The sequence below is a fragment of the Condylura cristata genome, unplaced genomic scaffold (genome assembly GCF_000260355.1).
Source record: "Condylura cristata isolate star-nosed mole 26May11 unplaced genomic scaffold, ConCri1.0 scaffold00009, whole genome shotgun sequence".
Classification (NCBI taxonomy): Eukaryota; Metazoa; Chordata; class Mammalia; order Eulipotyphla; family Talpidae; genus Condylura; species Condylura cristata.
In genome coordinates this window covers 48,184,001-48,201,082 of record NW_004567110.1, presented here as the reverse complement: position 1 = coordinate 48,201,082, position 17,082 = coordinate 48,184,001, and the positions used below count along the sequence as shown (strand labels likewise).

The 17,082-nt window shown below is 33.7% G+C and overlaps 1 protein-coding gene across 1 annotated transcript in view; it reads right to left on the bottom strand.

Moving 5' to 3' along the window:
- Nucleotides 1-17,082, bottom strand: part of ARFGEF1 (ADP-ribosylation factor guanine nucleotide-exchange factor 1 (brefeldin A-inhibited)) — a 124,941-nt gene that overhangs the window by 9,944 nt on the left and 97,915 nt on the right. The window contains exons 24-34 of the mRNA XM_004679818.2: nucleotides 16,791-16,831; nucleotides 16,528-16,697; nucleotides 16,061-16,212; nucleotides 15,777-15,949; nucleotides 14,727-14,887; nucleotides 13,812-13,942; nucleotides 9,850-9,979; nucleotides 8,852-8,987; nucleotides 8,631-8,769; nucleotides 7,251-7,323; nucleotides 3,324-3,456 (exon numbers count right to left, since the gene is read on the bottom strand). Coding sequence (XP_004679875.1) covers nucleotides 3,324-3,456; nucleotides 7,251-7,323; nucleotides 8,631-8,769; nucleotides 8,852-8,987; nucleotides 9,850-9,979; nucleotides 13,812-13,942; nucleotides 14,727-14,887; nucleotides 15,777-15,949; nucleotides 16,061-16,212; nucleotides 16,528-16,697; nucleotides 16,791-16,831 — 1,439 coding nt within the window. The remainder of the gene's footprint in view (nucleotides 1-3,323; nucleotides 3,457-7,250; nucleotides 7,324-8,630; nucleotides 8,770-8,851; nucleotides 8,988-9,849; nucleotides 9,980-13,811; nucleotides 13,943-14,726; nucleotides 14,888-15,776; nucleotides 15,950-16,060; nucleotides 16,213-16,527; nucleotides 16,698-16,790; nucleotides 16,832-17,082) is intronic.

Genomic DNA, 17,082 nt, shown 5'->3' with positions numbered 1-17,082 from the left:
TCCAAATCGAAAAGGCAACAAGAACAGAGATACTATATAATGAATAAGGGGATTAACACATCAGGAAAATGTAATATTCATCGGTATATATATATACCAATGAAGGTGCATCAAAATATGTAAGACAACTATTATCAAATTTCAAAACAGACTCTAGAGGCAGCACAATAGTAGTATGTACTTCAATACCCATAACCATCAATGAACATAGCAACTGGACAGAAAACTGTCAAAGAAACAACAGCCCTAAAGAATTAGTAGTGCACATGGGCTTCACAGACACTTATAAGCCGTTCTATACAATAAAAGTTGAAGATAAGGTATTATTAAGTGCACATGGAACATTTCCCAAGACTGACCAGGTAATAAAACAAAATTGAATATATTTGTGAAGACTAAAATCTATCTAGTACCTTCTCTGACCACAATGGGAGCAAACACAAATAAGCAGATAAAACCTATACTATGTGCAAACTGAAAAAATGTACTACATGAGTGCTGGGTTAAAAAGGAAATCAATTAAGAAGTTAAAAAATACCTGGAAACAAAAATGAAGACATTAACTACAACAAACTATAGGACAAGGCAAAAGTAGTACTAGGAGGGAAATATAATGGTATACAAGCACCACAAGAAACAAGAAAGAGCACAAATAAATGTAACCGTACAAATTAAGGAACTATATAAAGAATAAACAAAGCCAAAAGCCAGAAGGAAATAATAAAGATTAGAGTACAGATAAATGAAATAAAAATTAAAGGTGAGGGCAAAATATGAGCAAAACCCAAAGCTAGTTCTCTGAAAAAATAAACAAAATAGACAAACCTGTAGCAACACTACAATGTAGAAAAGGGAGTAACTTTAATAAATGAGGAATGAAGGAGTAGTTACAAAATACATCTCAAAAATACAGGTCACGAAAGATTAGTATGAACATCTATATGCCAATAAACTGAATAACCTAGACTGGACATATTCTTAGAAAAATGTGACCTTCCAAAACAGAATCAGGAAGAATTAGAAAAGCTGAAAAGACCAATTAATAAGTAAGAAATTGAAATAATAATCAAAGGCATCACCAGAAAGACAAAGATCAGATAGTTTCACCAAATCTTTAAAGACAAATTAATATCTGTATTTCTTAAACTCTTTCAGGTAATTCAGGTAAATGTAATGCTTCTAAACACAATTTTGTGAGACCAAATATTACTCTTTGATACTATTAAGCAAAGACATCACAAAAAAGGGAAATATATGATGTTCATATATATACAAAAATTCTCAACAAAATCCTATCAAACTAAATTTAAACAATAAAGGATCATATACCAGAACCAGTTGGTATGTATTCAAGGAAAGCAAGGAAGGTTCAAAGAAGTTCATTAAATCAACAAAAGAAAAGGTAAAAACTGGATAATTATATCAAGAAATGTAGAGAAAGCATTTGATAAGATTCAAGGTGTAGTGGTGATAAAAATCCCTGAAAAATATAAGGAAGAAAATATCTTTTAACATAATAAATGTCATATATGCAGACCAACAGCTCATACACGACAGACCCAAACCAATGGTAAAAAACTGAAAGCTTTTCCTTTAAGATCATGGTATGAGGCAAAGTGACAGTTACCATTTCTCTACGTTTGGTTTTGGAAATCCTAGCTAGAACAATTGGGAAAGAAAAAGATATAGAAGGAATCCAAATTGGCAAAGTGAAACTCTCACTATTTACAGATGGTGGTATATAATATATTGAAAACCCTAAAAACTCCATTAAAAATTAGTAGGAAACAATAAATTAGTACACTTAAGTAGTAGGTTACAAAATCAATTTATAAAACTCAGTTATGTTCTTACATGTAAACAACAAACTAGAAAAGAAATCAAGACAACCATCCTATTTATCTTAACAAAAAAATAAATATCTAGGCATAAACTTCAAGTCTGTGAATACCCCTAGCCTCGGAGGTGATCCTTATGGAACTACAGACCTCTACTGACCAGCCAGCAGTTCACCTCAACAGTATACTTTTCCAACTTGCCTGTTCTGCTCCCCACTCTGTCTCTTGTGAATCCTCTCACCGCTCCTGCACCTCTGGCCTGCACCCTAGTTCTGTATGCATAAATAAAATAAATTTAAAAAAACAAAAAACAAACAAACAAAAAAAACAGAAGACACAAAGAAATGGAAAACTATCCCCTGTTTGTGGATGGATTGAAAGAATTAGTTTTCTTAAAGCAACATACAGATCTCCAATGTAAACCCTATCTATGTTTCAATGGCATCTTTTAACAAAATAGAACAAGTATTACTGAAACTTATATGGAACCACAAAAGATGCTTAAAAAGCCAATGCAATTGTAATTACACCCCACACAATGACAACATCACACTCCCAGACTTCAAAATATGAGTACTACAAACAGTAAGATGTTGGATAACTATAGACACTAAGATGAATGGAACAGAATTGACAGACCAGAAATAAATCTGTTTCTATGAAATTAATCTATAACAAAGGAGTAAAGAGTATATATTTCAAAAAATGATATTGGAAAACTGGACACCCACATACAAAAGAATGAAAATAAGAGTATCATCTCATAGAATTTACTAAGATTAATTAAAAATGGATTTAAGATTTGATTTGAAGACCTTAAATCATAAGATACATAAAAAATATTGTAGATCAATGTTATCTCAAAAGAATATGCCAGTTCAAAAACAAAAACACAAATAATTTAAAAAGTAGCTAGAGATGTGTTCCTGTTTCCCCCAGGATGAGGGCTGTTATAATTTTCCTTCAATAAACATATTTGACCAATTCAGTTTAAAAAAAAAAAAGAAAAGAAAAAAGAAGTATTTACCTTTCTTTATGAAAGAGCCAAGAAGGTGAGGGAGGGATAACTGAGACATGAATATGAGAAAGGGAGAAGAAGACTGTAAAGATGAACTGCTTCTTAGAAAGGTGAAGTCCTATTAGAAATCACTGGTCCCTCACCATCAAGAGTGGTAGCAGAAAGTCAAACAGGACCCCACTTTTGCAGAAATAAGATGGGGCTGGCATACAGAAAGGGATGGAGAGTGATGACTCTCCTGTTGAAAACAAACATTAGTCAAAAGCACTGTGCAAAAGTTGCAGGTATTAGAATTCCTAAACATCTGCAAGAGTATCTATTTATCGGGGGTGTCCAGGCAGGGGCACAGTAACTGAGCACACCATCAATTAAGTGTATGTCTGTTATTAATAAAAGTAAAGGCAAATATATCACCCCTTCCTCATATCAAACCAAGTACACAGTTTTTATTAACAGAAAAAACTCACTTGCTGTAGGTTTAATTTTGCTGCCTTCATCATTCACAGTGGAGACAGAAGTCAGTGTAGCCTGCTGCCTATTATCTGCAGATCTTGGTTGAACAGAATCATGGATATCTACAGATTTCTGCGATATTGTATCCTAAAAAATTAAAAATTCATGAGAAGTATAAAGAGTAAATCTTAAGGATGAAAATATCTTCTGAGTTTTAAAAATTACATTATATCCATAGGAAAAATGACATTTTTGCACTGTGATTCTAGACATGAGAAAAATATTTAAGATTACCAATATGGTGATAAGAATTGATTGCCTATAGAGAAAAGCTTACTAATTCTCATTGGTCTCATGCTTCACACCCCCCAAGAACAAGAAATAGAAACAAAACTATGAAGTCCAACAGCTACACTACAATTCAGTTCCAGCATTATGGAAAGGGTAATCTTACAGAAGAAAACTTTAAGCTGAGGTTTTTTTGATCTGAAAATGGAGACAAAACTTTTCTTGCAGGTTAATTATTAGATTAAAAAGGCGAATCACTGGCACAGTGTCAGCACTTTATACATAGTAGCTGACTGCTCACATTCTAGCTCTATTTTATTAGAGTTATATACAGCATACTCAGAAGACAGAACTTGGATCCAAGAGATATGAAAATAGTGATGAGTCTACATTATCTATTGAACTAGTTGCTGACAAACATAGGAAAAGTAATTGATGGGAAATGTTTTTGGACTAAATCATTAAAACTCAGATATAATCTATTTTGCCATTTCTAAGACAAAATTCTTAAATCTGAATTTGTCCAAGTTGCTGACTGGAAGATTGCTATAAGATATTAATTTCATATTTACATGACTTTTACCAAAATTGAACTACCTAACACTTAAAAAACTGTTGAGAAAACAGGTGCCTCCTGGATAACACGAGGGATTAAGTCTCACGCTATTCGGATATGGTCAGATATTGCAATATGAGTTTGATCCCCAGCCAGGGAGCCGACCCACATGGCACAGCAGACCTACCTCTCCTGTCTCGCCTGCCTGTTGTGCTCCCCACTGTGTATCTGGTGAATCCTCTCACCTCCTGCACTTCTGGCCTACACCCCAGTTCTTGTATGCATAAATAAATGAATCTTTAAAAAAAGAACCTGTTGCGGTAACTTTGCTCTCTTAACATAATGAGTTTTATGTGATTAATCATACTCACATTTTCTGCTCTTAAAATCATCCTGATTCTGAAAACATTTAGAAACTCAGATATAATCTATTTTGCCATTTCTAAGACAAAATAAAGAAACAGAATTCTACCAACAATTCTTTTCAGACCTTGGTTTCTTGGAGGAAAATGGGCCTGCATTCCCAGGAAACAGTGCTATTCAAAGTATTTTAACTTAAACAATATCAGTTTAAAATCTTTTATTTTTCTATTCTGTATAAAATGGTGATGAACACAGAGCAAACCCAGTCAAAAAATTTTGGAAAGCTCAAGTGTAAAAATATTTTTTAGAGAAGTGCTACACAAATCTAAAGCTATATTGTTGTTGTTGTTATAATTCTCCTTTGTATTTTTCATGAGTGTTTAGTACATATGAAGCTTTTACAAATAAATGTATGAAACCAACAGTTTAATGTTCTAAGATAATAAAAAAAAAACCCTTAAATCTACAACTATATATAGCAACACTTACAAATTTATAAATTCTCTAAGGGAATTTTTTAAAAAAATGAACTATAAAAACAAGTGCTTCTTTTTAACTTGAACACTTTACCACATGTATTTGGAAAGAACTCTGTGTCTTAATAAAGATAAATGAAAGCATTGATTTTAATACTCTTTAAGTCTGTTCACTGGCTCTCTGAATATTCTAATTTCTAAGCAGCTTCTCCCCAGAAAACTAAACAACCACAAAAACTACGTAATGGCATTAGGCATTTAAAAATTCTCCCAAACATTAGGAATTTCTTATTTTTTCTGATTGTAAATAAGGATGATTTTTGGAAAACTTTGCCATTTCTTTCAACAATTCATCACCAGAGATAGTATGCCCAGAACTCCCCTATTGAAAAAGGATTCTAGTGGAAAAGGAAGAGCTATCTTCTAAGAATTAGTCTTAACTAGACTAGTCTTAATAAGACTTATTTTTTAAAAACTACATACAATATTAATTATGTACATATATGTAAATATATAGAAAACAATGGAAGGGTTATACACCATAATATTAAATACTGGTGCTATTGTTGAAGGAAGTAGCATAAAAAAGGACTTGTGTATTTTACCCTATGTTCTTCTATACTGTTAGAAAAATTTTTTTATAGTGACTGAGTACTTGTCTATGTTTGAGTTTTTTTTTTTTTAAGATTTATTTATTTATGCATACAGAACTGGGGTACAGGGCAGAGGTTCAGGGGCAGTGAGAGGGTTCACCAGAGACAGCATGGGGAGCAGAACAGGTGGACTGACAAAGTACACTGCTGAGGGGAGCAGCGGGCTGGTCGCAAGAGGTCTGCCGCGCCATGTGGATCACCTCCAGGGCAGGCGGGGATCGAACTCATGCTGAAGTGGCTTTAGCTTCTTAATGCTGTGCTTTAACCGGCTGTGCCACCAGAAAGGACCCCTCTATGTTTGAGTTTTAAAAAGCAATCTGTCAGTGCACAGCCAGGAATAATTCCACTAAGAATGGCAGTGAAGAACATACCACAATTTATTTGCAAAACTTAAGTAGTGTGAAGGAGAAAAATCAAGCAAGCAGTGGGAAATAAGAAGCAGTAGGCATCAAGTGTTGGCACCAACACAAAGGGAAGATATTAAAGAGACTAGAAACAGATCTAGGGCAGTAGCAGCTCCTGAAGGAGTCTGGGAGGAGACCAATGGCCAGTCTTGATGGGTAAAACTGGGCTAACTCCATAATATCAAGCAAAGGCATAGTAACTGAGTGCTCAACTGTGGTACAGATTGTTAACAATAGCTATATATGCATTGTCTGAGCTAATTCTCATTCCCAAACTCACCTTAACCTAATGTTAAGATCTGACACACATACAGAGTTTACTTTACACAGCCTGTATATATGGAGGGCAGAGTGGGATAATATGTGAACAAGTCAAAGAATGCCCAGAGTTGGAAGAGGCAAAGGGAATGTTGCCCTGTGGACTCCTTGATGATTTTGGACCTTTCACCACCAGAAATATGAGAATATAATCACCATTGTTTTAAGCCACTAAGTCTGTGATAATTTGCTATGGCAAACCTAGGAAACAGACTGGGTGAAGAGTATATTACAATTCTTTGTACTATCTTTATAACTTTTCTATAAGGTCAAATCACATCTAAATTTATTTATTTATTTATTTACTTAAAGATTTATTTATTTATTCACACAGAACTGTCACATCTAAATTTATTTATTTATTTATTTACTTAAAGATTTATTTATTTATTCACACAGAACTGGGGTACAGGCCAGAGATGCGGAGGGTGAGAGGATTCACCAGGGACAGAGTGGGGAGCAGAACAGGCAGATCGAATTCAGGCATTAGTGGCTTAAGCTTCTTAGTGCAGTGCTTTAACCCGCTGCGCCACCAGGGAGGGCTCTACATCTAAATTTAAATAAGTTAATATCCAGTAATATCTTCAGTCTGGCATGGAAATCTTGACATAATTTGGTGCCTCTTAGAACTCTTGAAATCATCGTACTTTATGTCTCAGGTAATCTATGCTATAAGGTAATTAAAAAAACCTTCACAGCAGTTAGAGATAAATTTCAGCCATTTGGGAGATTTACCATCCTGAAAAATCTGAGAATTTTTAGACAGCAAATTTAAACCTCCCCCCAATCCTTTATTTAAACTGGGCTCATATAAAAGAATTTGGCCCATCAAAAAATTAACACAAATAATTAAATGATTCAATACATACTAATTAAAACTTACCAACTGTTTTTCACTCACTGGAGATGGAGGTTGGGGAACAGTTTCTCCAGACGTGGGTCGCCAAGTCAAGAGCCTTTAAAATACCAAAATCAGAGCAATCATTGGGAACATATTCTTTTATTACTGCTAAGAGCAATTTGCTGAAAAAAGATATCTAGTTAAAAAAATACATATATACTTTCAGAAAGCAATTAGCTAGATTCAGTATAAATGAAATGGCAGTATAGCCATCAGTCTTATAGCAAAAACACTGAGAAATTTAAAAAACTTTTAACTCACTTTTTTATTAATATCTAAATATTTTTCAAAGTCAGAAAAGTTTGAGACTTCGATAAACTAACTGAACTCTCTAGATTCTATTTTTGTTAAATGTATAAATAAACAAAATAAGTATGAACCAAGAGAGGAAACTAACTTGTTACCACTGCCATTAGGTACTCAGGATTGAAAGGTGATTAAGACCCACATTCTTGCTTGTAAGAAGCAAGAGCTGGGGAGTGGGCAGATGAGACATATACATAATTTCAGTTCAATGTCAAAAGGAGTCTATACACACTTTCCATTAATAATAATCGCAATAATTGCAAATAGGCCAAGAGAATTTCTGTGCGTCTCTGTAATTCCACCTAGAGCTTGCTTTTTTTGAGGTACGTTCTTTTTGCTTGACTTTTCTACTGACTATGATATTCATAAAGGGATTGGCATACAAATGCACTTAAAATATGTCAAGAAAAAATGTATGATGCTTAAAAATATGGACTGATAGTTTTCAAATACAGATTTGCACCAGTGCATACACAGATATCTACTTATTATGTTTTAAAGTAAGAATCTTCCTATAGATTTAGAAATTGTGGCTCTAAGGTGAGAGAACTCGGTAGGTCAAGGAGCCACCGTGTTGTTTTGGGAAGTTCAAATTTGTCTACAAATAATTCAGATGCTATCAGAGATGTTTAGTGAGATTATATTTTACTTTTCCCATTAATGAAAACTCCTTTATACTTCAAATCCAAACTTAACCCTTAGAAAGAGATGGTAAATGTGAAATACAATATTCACGAATAAATTCTTCTGAGATTGCTAAATTTTATAATAACTGATCTATATGTTGAAATTACTTTTTTTTAAATTAAGACCACATTATAGCTTGATTTCGATAAAAGCTTATAAAATTAGAATTTTGAATAATTAAAGGTTTTCATTTCATTTATGAAGAATTTAATTCATAGTTATGGTTATAAAGTTTGATTTGCAATAAATACAAACTCATACAACACATATTTTTAAAGTTTGTTATGAGTAGTCACTGTCAAACATATTTTGTTTCCAAATTCAAAAATATTCAATATACAAATACAAAGTTGCATAAAATTTTCTTACGCATGTGGGATTGTGGTTTTGAAGATATCCAGTGTGCAGTTACAAGTTTTATCCCAGATTTCTAGGGTAAACTTTTCACCATTCAGGATAACAACATTCTCTAAGCAGTTTGTACCAGATCGTGCTAACTGCTCATTGTCTAAAAAAGAAAGGAGCAATTCATTTATGTATCATCATAGTCACACTTAATACTTTGTGTCACTTATCTGGTATATGCCTACCTTGCTGTACACACCAATATAATTGGGCAAATATATCATCCAAAAGTACATCACTGAGTACTTCTAAATACTGGGTGAATACGTCACAGATCGCATAAAGTGCATGATTACAAGTCGTTGTCATCCATTCAGCTTTCTAGGGAAAAAAAGTCATTACATGAAGATCAGACTATTTATTAGCTACTAGGATTAATAAAGAAATGTCTCCATATTTATTCCATGTTTGTTTTCCTTTCAGAGCACTTAATTCCTCTATATCACTGCATTCACCTCAACTTAATACCTGCCACCTCCATTATCCTATAACCATCTCTGTACAGAACGACTTTTCTGCACTATGTATTTAGCTATAAAAACTATCACTGGACTACCTTGCTATTAACATTATGACTTTAAAAAGAAAATAGGTAAGAATGTATTCAAAAGGGGTCAGTAAAGGTTAACATAAAACTGATTTTTTTCTTGGCATATCATTACTAGAAAACATTGTAAAAAACAAAAAGTGTCATTCAGAATGTTATTGTCCTTACTTTTTTCATAAAGAATAATTGCAGAAACTTGTATTTTAAACAAGTACATTTGGGACAAAATGAGAAAGCTTTAAATATTCTATTCACACTCCCCAAAAGGCATACTCAATTGGTTTACATTTAAAGATACTGAAAATAAAATTAATGAAATTTTTAATATGTATTCTTTAATCAATTCAGAATAGGTCACTAAGAAATATAAAGAAAGTGAGTAATGCTTATAGCTATGGCAATGTTAACATTAGGAAAAGAAACTGAAGGTTCAACACTTAAAAATTCCTGACCTCAGTTCTAACTGGAAATATCATTCTTATTTATAAGTACATACTGATTTATTATAACACCTTAGAATTTTGTTGAATTACCTTTTATTCTGGTCAATGTGTTTAATTTAAAATGCTATAATATAGTGAAGAAATGAAAATATTTTAGATTGACTATATGAAACAAAAATTTTGTGTCTCTTACCTCTGTCTGTTGTTCTGGCAATTTCATATTGTCAAAGATTCTGAATACAATTCTAAATAAATCCTGCCACCAGTGTTTTTCATAAGTATGGCCATAGGTTTTCATTATTTCAAACATTACTGTTAATCCCCTAAAATGATAAACTATATTTAGGAAAACTGTAATACAAAAAAATATGCTGCACCAGAATTCTCCACCTAAAAACAGTTTTTATAGTTCAAAGCTACTGAAAACAAAGTTTGAAGTGGTTTTAAACTAACACAGTATTGAGTTTTAAGAAATCTAAGTTGTGAGACTCCCTGGTGGTGTAGTCTCTGCACTGTCAAGCTGTCGCCAGTCACTACAGCAAGAGTTCAATTTCAGCCAGGAAAGCTGACCCACAGGCACAGACCTCTCCTGGCTGCTCCCCTCAAGTAGTGTCTTTCAGTAGATCTGCCTGTTCTGCTCCCAACTCTGTGTCTGGTGAATCTCCTTACCCCATGCACGTCTGGTCTACACCCCAGTTCTTACATGCATAAATAAATAAATCTTTTCTAAAAAAAGAAATTTTAAGTTGTAAAACAGGTTTCTTTATGCCTCATTTAGGAAATAGCTCCAAAGGCCTGGGCTGTAATTTTTTTTCTTTTCCTCCACTCCCACTGTATCATTCCATCAGTTTAAACAGTAAAGTGGAATTACAGATTGGGAAAGACTGTCATATGAGTTGAGTATTAATTCTGTGGCACTGTGGTCAAGGAAGAAAAAAATGCATCAATAGCAGATTAGAATAAATAAAACTTTCTGGAAAATTTTTTTCAAAGAATTACAGGAAGTTTTAGCTAACACTATACACCTTGTTCATGTAATATTCTCAAACAAAACGATTTACAAAACTAATCCACTAAGATATAAGTTCCATGTGTGCAGGAGTGTTTTTGCTGTATTCCAGGCAAAGAGCACTGCTTGTCATACATGAGGCACACAATAAGATTTGTTGAATGAATAAAATGCTTAGTATCATTTTCACCATCTTTCGAGAAAGTGTTAATCCTGAAATTCAAGACTGTCTTCCTGATTCCTTATTAGCTTTCTTTAAATTAAAAAAACTTTCATGTAACCATTAAATAGATTGATCTTCTCGGGCCCTCCCTGGTGGCCCAAAGGGTTAAAGCACAGCACTATGAAGCCACTGTAGCATGAGTTCCGCCCCCAGGCAGGGGAGTGACCCAAATGGTGTGGCAAACCTCTCCTGATCCACCTGCTGTTGCCCTCAGCAGTGTGTTTCAATCTGCCTGTTCTTCTTCTGTCTCTGGTGAATCCTCTTATCAGAGACACCTCTGGTCTGTACCCTAGTTTAACAACCTGATGGTAAGCCTAAACAAAATTTTCTTTCAGAGGTTCCATAAGTACTAAGACATGATCTAGCTTGTTTGCTGTTATGTTACCTCCAGACCTAGTACATGCCTACCTGATTCATAGCAGATTCTAAATAAATAGTTTAAAATGGTTACATTCACAATGGTTTATTTGATCCATGAGATAACCTCATGTGCAAAATTGGCAGAAGAAACTATAGCAAAAAATCTCCTATAGAAGAAACACAAACTCTTCTCCAGGAGTACTATGTAAAAATTCCATGTTTTCCTCCAGAATGGAACAAGGCCCTGTTTTCCTTCATTTCCTGAGTTCAAAATCCATTGCCTCAGACTCCAAATAACTGGATGCTAATTCCCATGTCTGGGGATAGGGAGATGTAGGAATCCTGTTTCTTTCAGGTCCCTAACGCAAACAGAGACCTATAAAGGTTTCCAAGCATTCTTACTGTTAAGTCTTTTAAAAAGCAATACTTGGCCCTCCCTGGTGGCGCAGCGGGTTAAAGCACAGCACTGAGAATCTAATGCCGCTTCCACATGAATTCGATTCCCGCCTGCCCTGGAGGAGACCACATGGCGTGGCAGACTTCTCCTGACCCGCCCACTGCTCCCCTCAGCAGTGTACTTCGTCGATCTGCCTGTTCTGTACCCCACTCTGTCTCTGGTGAATCCTCTCACCCTCCACATCTCTGGCCTGTACCCCAGTTCTGTATGAATAAATAAATAAATCTTAAAAAAAAAAGCAATACTTAAGTAGTTAAGAAAAAAAGATTATTTGGGATTCTAGGTTAAGCCTAAATCTATAAAATTTTCAGAGAATCAAATGTGTTGGTAGTCTATAATTACTGTTATATAAATTATAGTGTTGTTAAATATAATCTAAATAAAAGACCAAATAAATCCTGGGATAAGGTAAGAAAATCAAAGCCATCACTGAACAAAGTTCACTCAGTCTACATGAATTCTATAACAAATTCCAAGGCTGAGTCATATTTTATGTAACAAATGGGGCAACGGTGGAATGCTGAATTTACATGACATGCTAGTTGCACCACTGAGGTAACTGGACATTTGAAATCTGTATATCTAGATTATTAATTGGAGGCTATCTGAGTTTCATGATGTTCCTAAACAGGAACACTGAAAAACAATTCTTAATGTCTAGCTGCTAAGTAACATGTGGCATAATATTTTTGTTATTAATAAATACTATAATATAAAAATTCCAAGGTTGAATCCTACTTTGGATTATTTATAGATCTCACAAAAAATCTTTACAACAAACACTATGAGAGGAAAAGCTTATTCGGATATAAGTCAAATATAATATTGGTTGGGGAAGGGGTAATTCTCGAATAGGAGAGAAAAGGAGAAGTTCACTTTTCCATTATATTTCATTATTAATTTGATAGAGGCCTTCTTATTAAAAAAATTCAATAAAGGTAATTGCCCACATGGCTAATGATTCTCTTAAAGAAGGGTATCTTTAATACTTGTACCCCCATGTTTATTGCTGCTTTATTTACAATTGGAAAAACATGGAAGCAGCCCAAATGCCCAAAAGTAGATGACTGGATAAAAAAGATGTGGTACATATATACAATGGAATATTACTCAGCAACCAAAAAAGAAAAACACATGTCTTTTGCAGCAACTTGGATGGAGCTGGAAAAGATCATGCTTAGTGAGATAAGCCAGAAAGAGAAAGAAAAATACTGGATGGTTTCACTCATAGCAGGGGTATAATGGACCAGGCGAGAAAATAACAAAAACAATGAACAACCATATACCATATACCAGAGACATGTTGTGGGGGTGGAGTGGGGAATGGGATCAAAAACGGGGCGGGGCGGGGGAGGGAGGGAAATGCATGGGACTATGGTGGTGGCACACGGGTGATTTGGTGATGGGAAACCCACGGGGATTACAATCGAGATGGAAAAAAAAATGTGAAAAATGATGTAAAAAAAAAAAAAAAGAAGGATATCTTTAAAAGAGGGGTTTTGTTTAACAAAATTGAACTCATGATGCAATCTAGCACGGGTTGACAGATATTAGGACATGCAAATCGGCCATTTCAATTAGCTGTCAAAAATACAGTGTGTCAAAATGAGATCTATGCAGTACATTTCCAGTTACGTAATATCAGTAACAGTGTCTTTGGAAGTAGACTACATGTCATACAGACCTTTTATTGAGGATTTATTTTTGAAAAAAATCTTCTGAATAGATCTATATTGTTCAACACTATGTTACTGACCAGTTCTCAAAGAAACGGTTCTTAAAATTCACTAAAAATGTACATTTGGAAATAATCCTTTATAAGGAACTAAAATAAATTTGACATCTACAAATTTGTGACTGGTTAAAAAAATGTAGGAAAAAACAATATGTAAAGTATTAAGTTAACATAGAACTGAAATTCAAAGAAGGCTACCATAAAATTTTTAGGTAAAGTGATATATGTCCATTTTATTGTTGCTCTATTAAATATATTTGAAAATCTGCCTATCTAGTTATTGCTATATTTGGTAAATCCGTGTTCATAAACAAAAGTTAATTTGATTAAAATTTAAACCTTTCAAAATATTTATAAATACTGATTGTTACCTGGTTCTTACATCTAATTTGCATCTATTGATGATACAGGATAATTCAAATAGAATTGGGAACCATCCTCTCACCCACACCCTGTCTTCAGGTGCTACATTCATATCGTCACTTGTGTATTCCTTGAAAGCCTTCAAGAAGAAAAGCACATTAAGCATATATTTTCTCTAAATTTTTCTTTATAAATCAAAAGTGAGCAATTTGAAAAACAATGATTTATAAAAAGATGGATATTTCTGCCTATAAAGTTAACTGGACTTGAATCAAGGTCTAAGTTTCAACTCTGACATTTTCTGTATTTTTAGCTAGATTAAATCAGATTTCCTTTTCAGATCATTTAAATGGCTAGGATATCATTCTGCCACTAGCTACAGTGGGAAAGTGTGAAAAGTATTAAGCACCCATAAATCTTTGTCAGGATGTAGAAAAAAATCGTATTACTAAGTCTGTAATGCATCACTTATCTTTATAATAGTTACAAGGGTAGATTCAGATAAAGTTAAAGTTGGCAGGCAATTCAACCTTTTACTTCAGTGCTCAACCAGAGATAGTCACATCAGTACTATAGAACATGACAGACAAGAAAGAATATAGGGTAGCAGCTAAAAACAAAGGCTACCCTGCAAGCATCATGGACACATTTTTAGCCTCAGTTTCTTTACTTGTCTGGTACTATAACACCTATCCCATACAGTTAGGATGATTAAAGAGGGTAACACAAATGAAACACTCAGAAAAATACCCAACACTCTAAATAGATGGTAGCTACCATTATAACTCAGAATCAAACCCAGATAATTTCTGGGTTGATAGCTTGACCAAAAAAAAATGCTTGCTAACCCCTTTGAATCCAAAATAAACTTTAGACTAAAAGTAAGTACTCAGTAAAATTTTGTTCATTGAGTGACATTATACCTGAGGTCTATCGGACACATATTTTGCACAATGGCGAATAAGTCGAATTGCTTCCATACTTGTATCTGGAAAAGCTGCATTGCATGCAAATTCAGACAAACATTTCACTGCATCCTGGAATGAATCAATGGTTGCTGGGAAGTGCTTCTCAAACACAAGGGCTAAAAGGGAGAAAAATGTATCAAAATAATTCTAAGTTTTCAATTATTCCTTATTGTTCTCAAATTACATCAATATCTACATATAACGCATACCTCTTAAAGGTTAAGGAATTTTATGTCCAATAGACAATGACTCAAGTCTGTCTCAACCATGTACTTGACCACCTTGAGCAGTGAACAGGGAAGCAGGTCTGTTTTGTTAAAATTAGCACCTCATACAGTGATTGGTACACAGTAGCTACTCAGGCAACAGTTGCGGAGTGTAAATGTAAAATTACATTTAATCTACCTGCATCTCAGTTTCTTAAGTTAAAAAAATGGGGATAGTTATAAAGCACTAAATATGTAAACAGTACTTGGCAGAATACCTAATCAAACACACAGGAACAGATAGTTGCCATATTATCATTATTCTTGATATTGATGACAATGATGGATACCATTAACATCTACCAGACTAACTAAACTTACATCCTTAGCATTTCAGTACACTATTACAGTCAAAAGAAGTTTGGTATAGTGGTCAAAAACACAGACTGCCTTAATAATTACCTGGCTTTGAATCCCCACTCCATTACACACTAGTTATAAACTCTTGGGCAAATTACTTAAACTCACTGGGTCTGAGATTCCTCTCTATAAAAGGAAAATATAAAGATCCATATCTCACAAAGTTGTTGTGAAGACTGAAGAAAATACATAAAAAGAGCTTATAAAGTTTATCATTCAGTAAGTGCTAACTATAATAATTATACAACTGTCATTATTTATCCTGACATTACAGGTAAAACTTGGTGAACAAAGCCCAACAATAGGCCCATATCTTAGACTTGAATTATCTTCTGAACATACTAAAGTTTTAACTTAAACTAGTTAAAAGGATACTCACTAACAATGTGCCCTGTTGTTTGGAATGCAAGTTCCACTATGCTTTCATCTTGATCAGATGCAGCTAGGTGAAATACAGAGAAAATATTCTTCCATCCGGACCGAATGTTAGCAGCTTGAGAATTAACCATCTGTGCTATACATCGTACAACCATATCTCGAATTGTTGGAGACCTAAAATATTAATATAATTGCTTGGACATGCATACAGGTAAAACTCCATTTTTCCTTTCAAGTGGAAAACATGGCTTTAAAAAATATTTTGCAAATCAACAAATATAATACCTATTTCGCTTCATTATATGTTCAAAAGGTCTTAAAAAATCCTTCTGGAATCTGAAGTTAGCAAGCTCCCCTTTCTCTAAGAACTTCATTGACAACTGCCTCAAGGAGTCTACTGCAAAAATAGCTACATCTTCATTTGGATTACAGCCAACCTGAAATGACAACAAAAATAAAGGGTGCTCAATATCAGCAGTGAACATCTTAAATTTTTCATCTTTATTTTAGGAAAACTATATAATTAAAGTATAGATAGATAAATTATAAGATTCTCCAAAAAGATACTAAAACAAACACTATTCTCAACAAGAAAGTAGATTTTAAACCTGTAAGAATTATTTCAAAGAAGAAACACAGGATTCAATGTTTTCTAAATATAACAAAGATTTAATAAAAATTACTAGCCAGATTGAATTTTAAACTAAGGAAGATATCACAAGCATAAGGAAATCACATAATTATTGAAATACCTTATTAAAATGATCTCCAATAACTTCCCAAATACGAGACCACTGCAATCTTATTCTTCCCATATTGTAGTATGATATTTCTACTATTTTTTGTAAACTAAACATTCTTGGATGTGTAGTGGAAAGTAATTCATCCATAGACACAGCACAGAGCCAACGGACAAAATCCACTAAAACATAAAGAGATTTAAATTTCTTCAACTTAGCTTTTAAGACTTTTAGCCAAAAACCACTTTGTAAGTAGAATAAACAAATATACTTACCAATAGCATTTCCATCTAGTCTTGTAGACCCTGTAAATATTCTAAAGAAAAAACCATAAATCACAATTTATCAAGCTGTATTTTTATCATATCAATTCAAAAGTTAAGTGACCTGGGGTTAAAGCTACTTGCACCTGTTTTAAGGGAACAAAAAGTCAGGTCGCCAAAATAATAATTTTTATCATACAGTTTAGTAACAGGTATTGCTTGTGTCTTCCTCCCTTCCTTCTTTACAGTCCATAGTATATTAGAGTAAGAATATATCATTGTGATTTTACTAGATTTATAGATA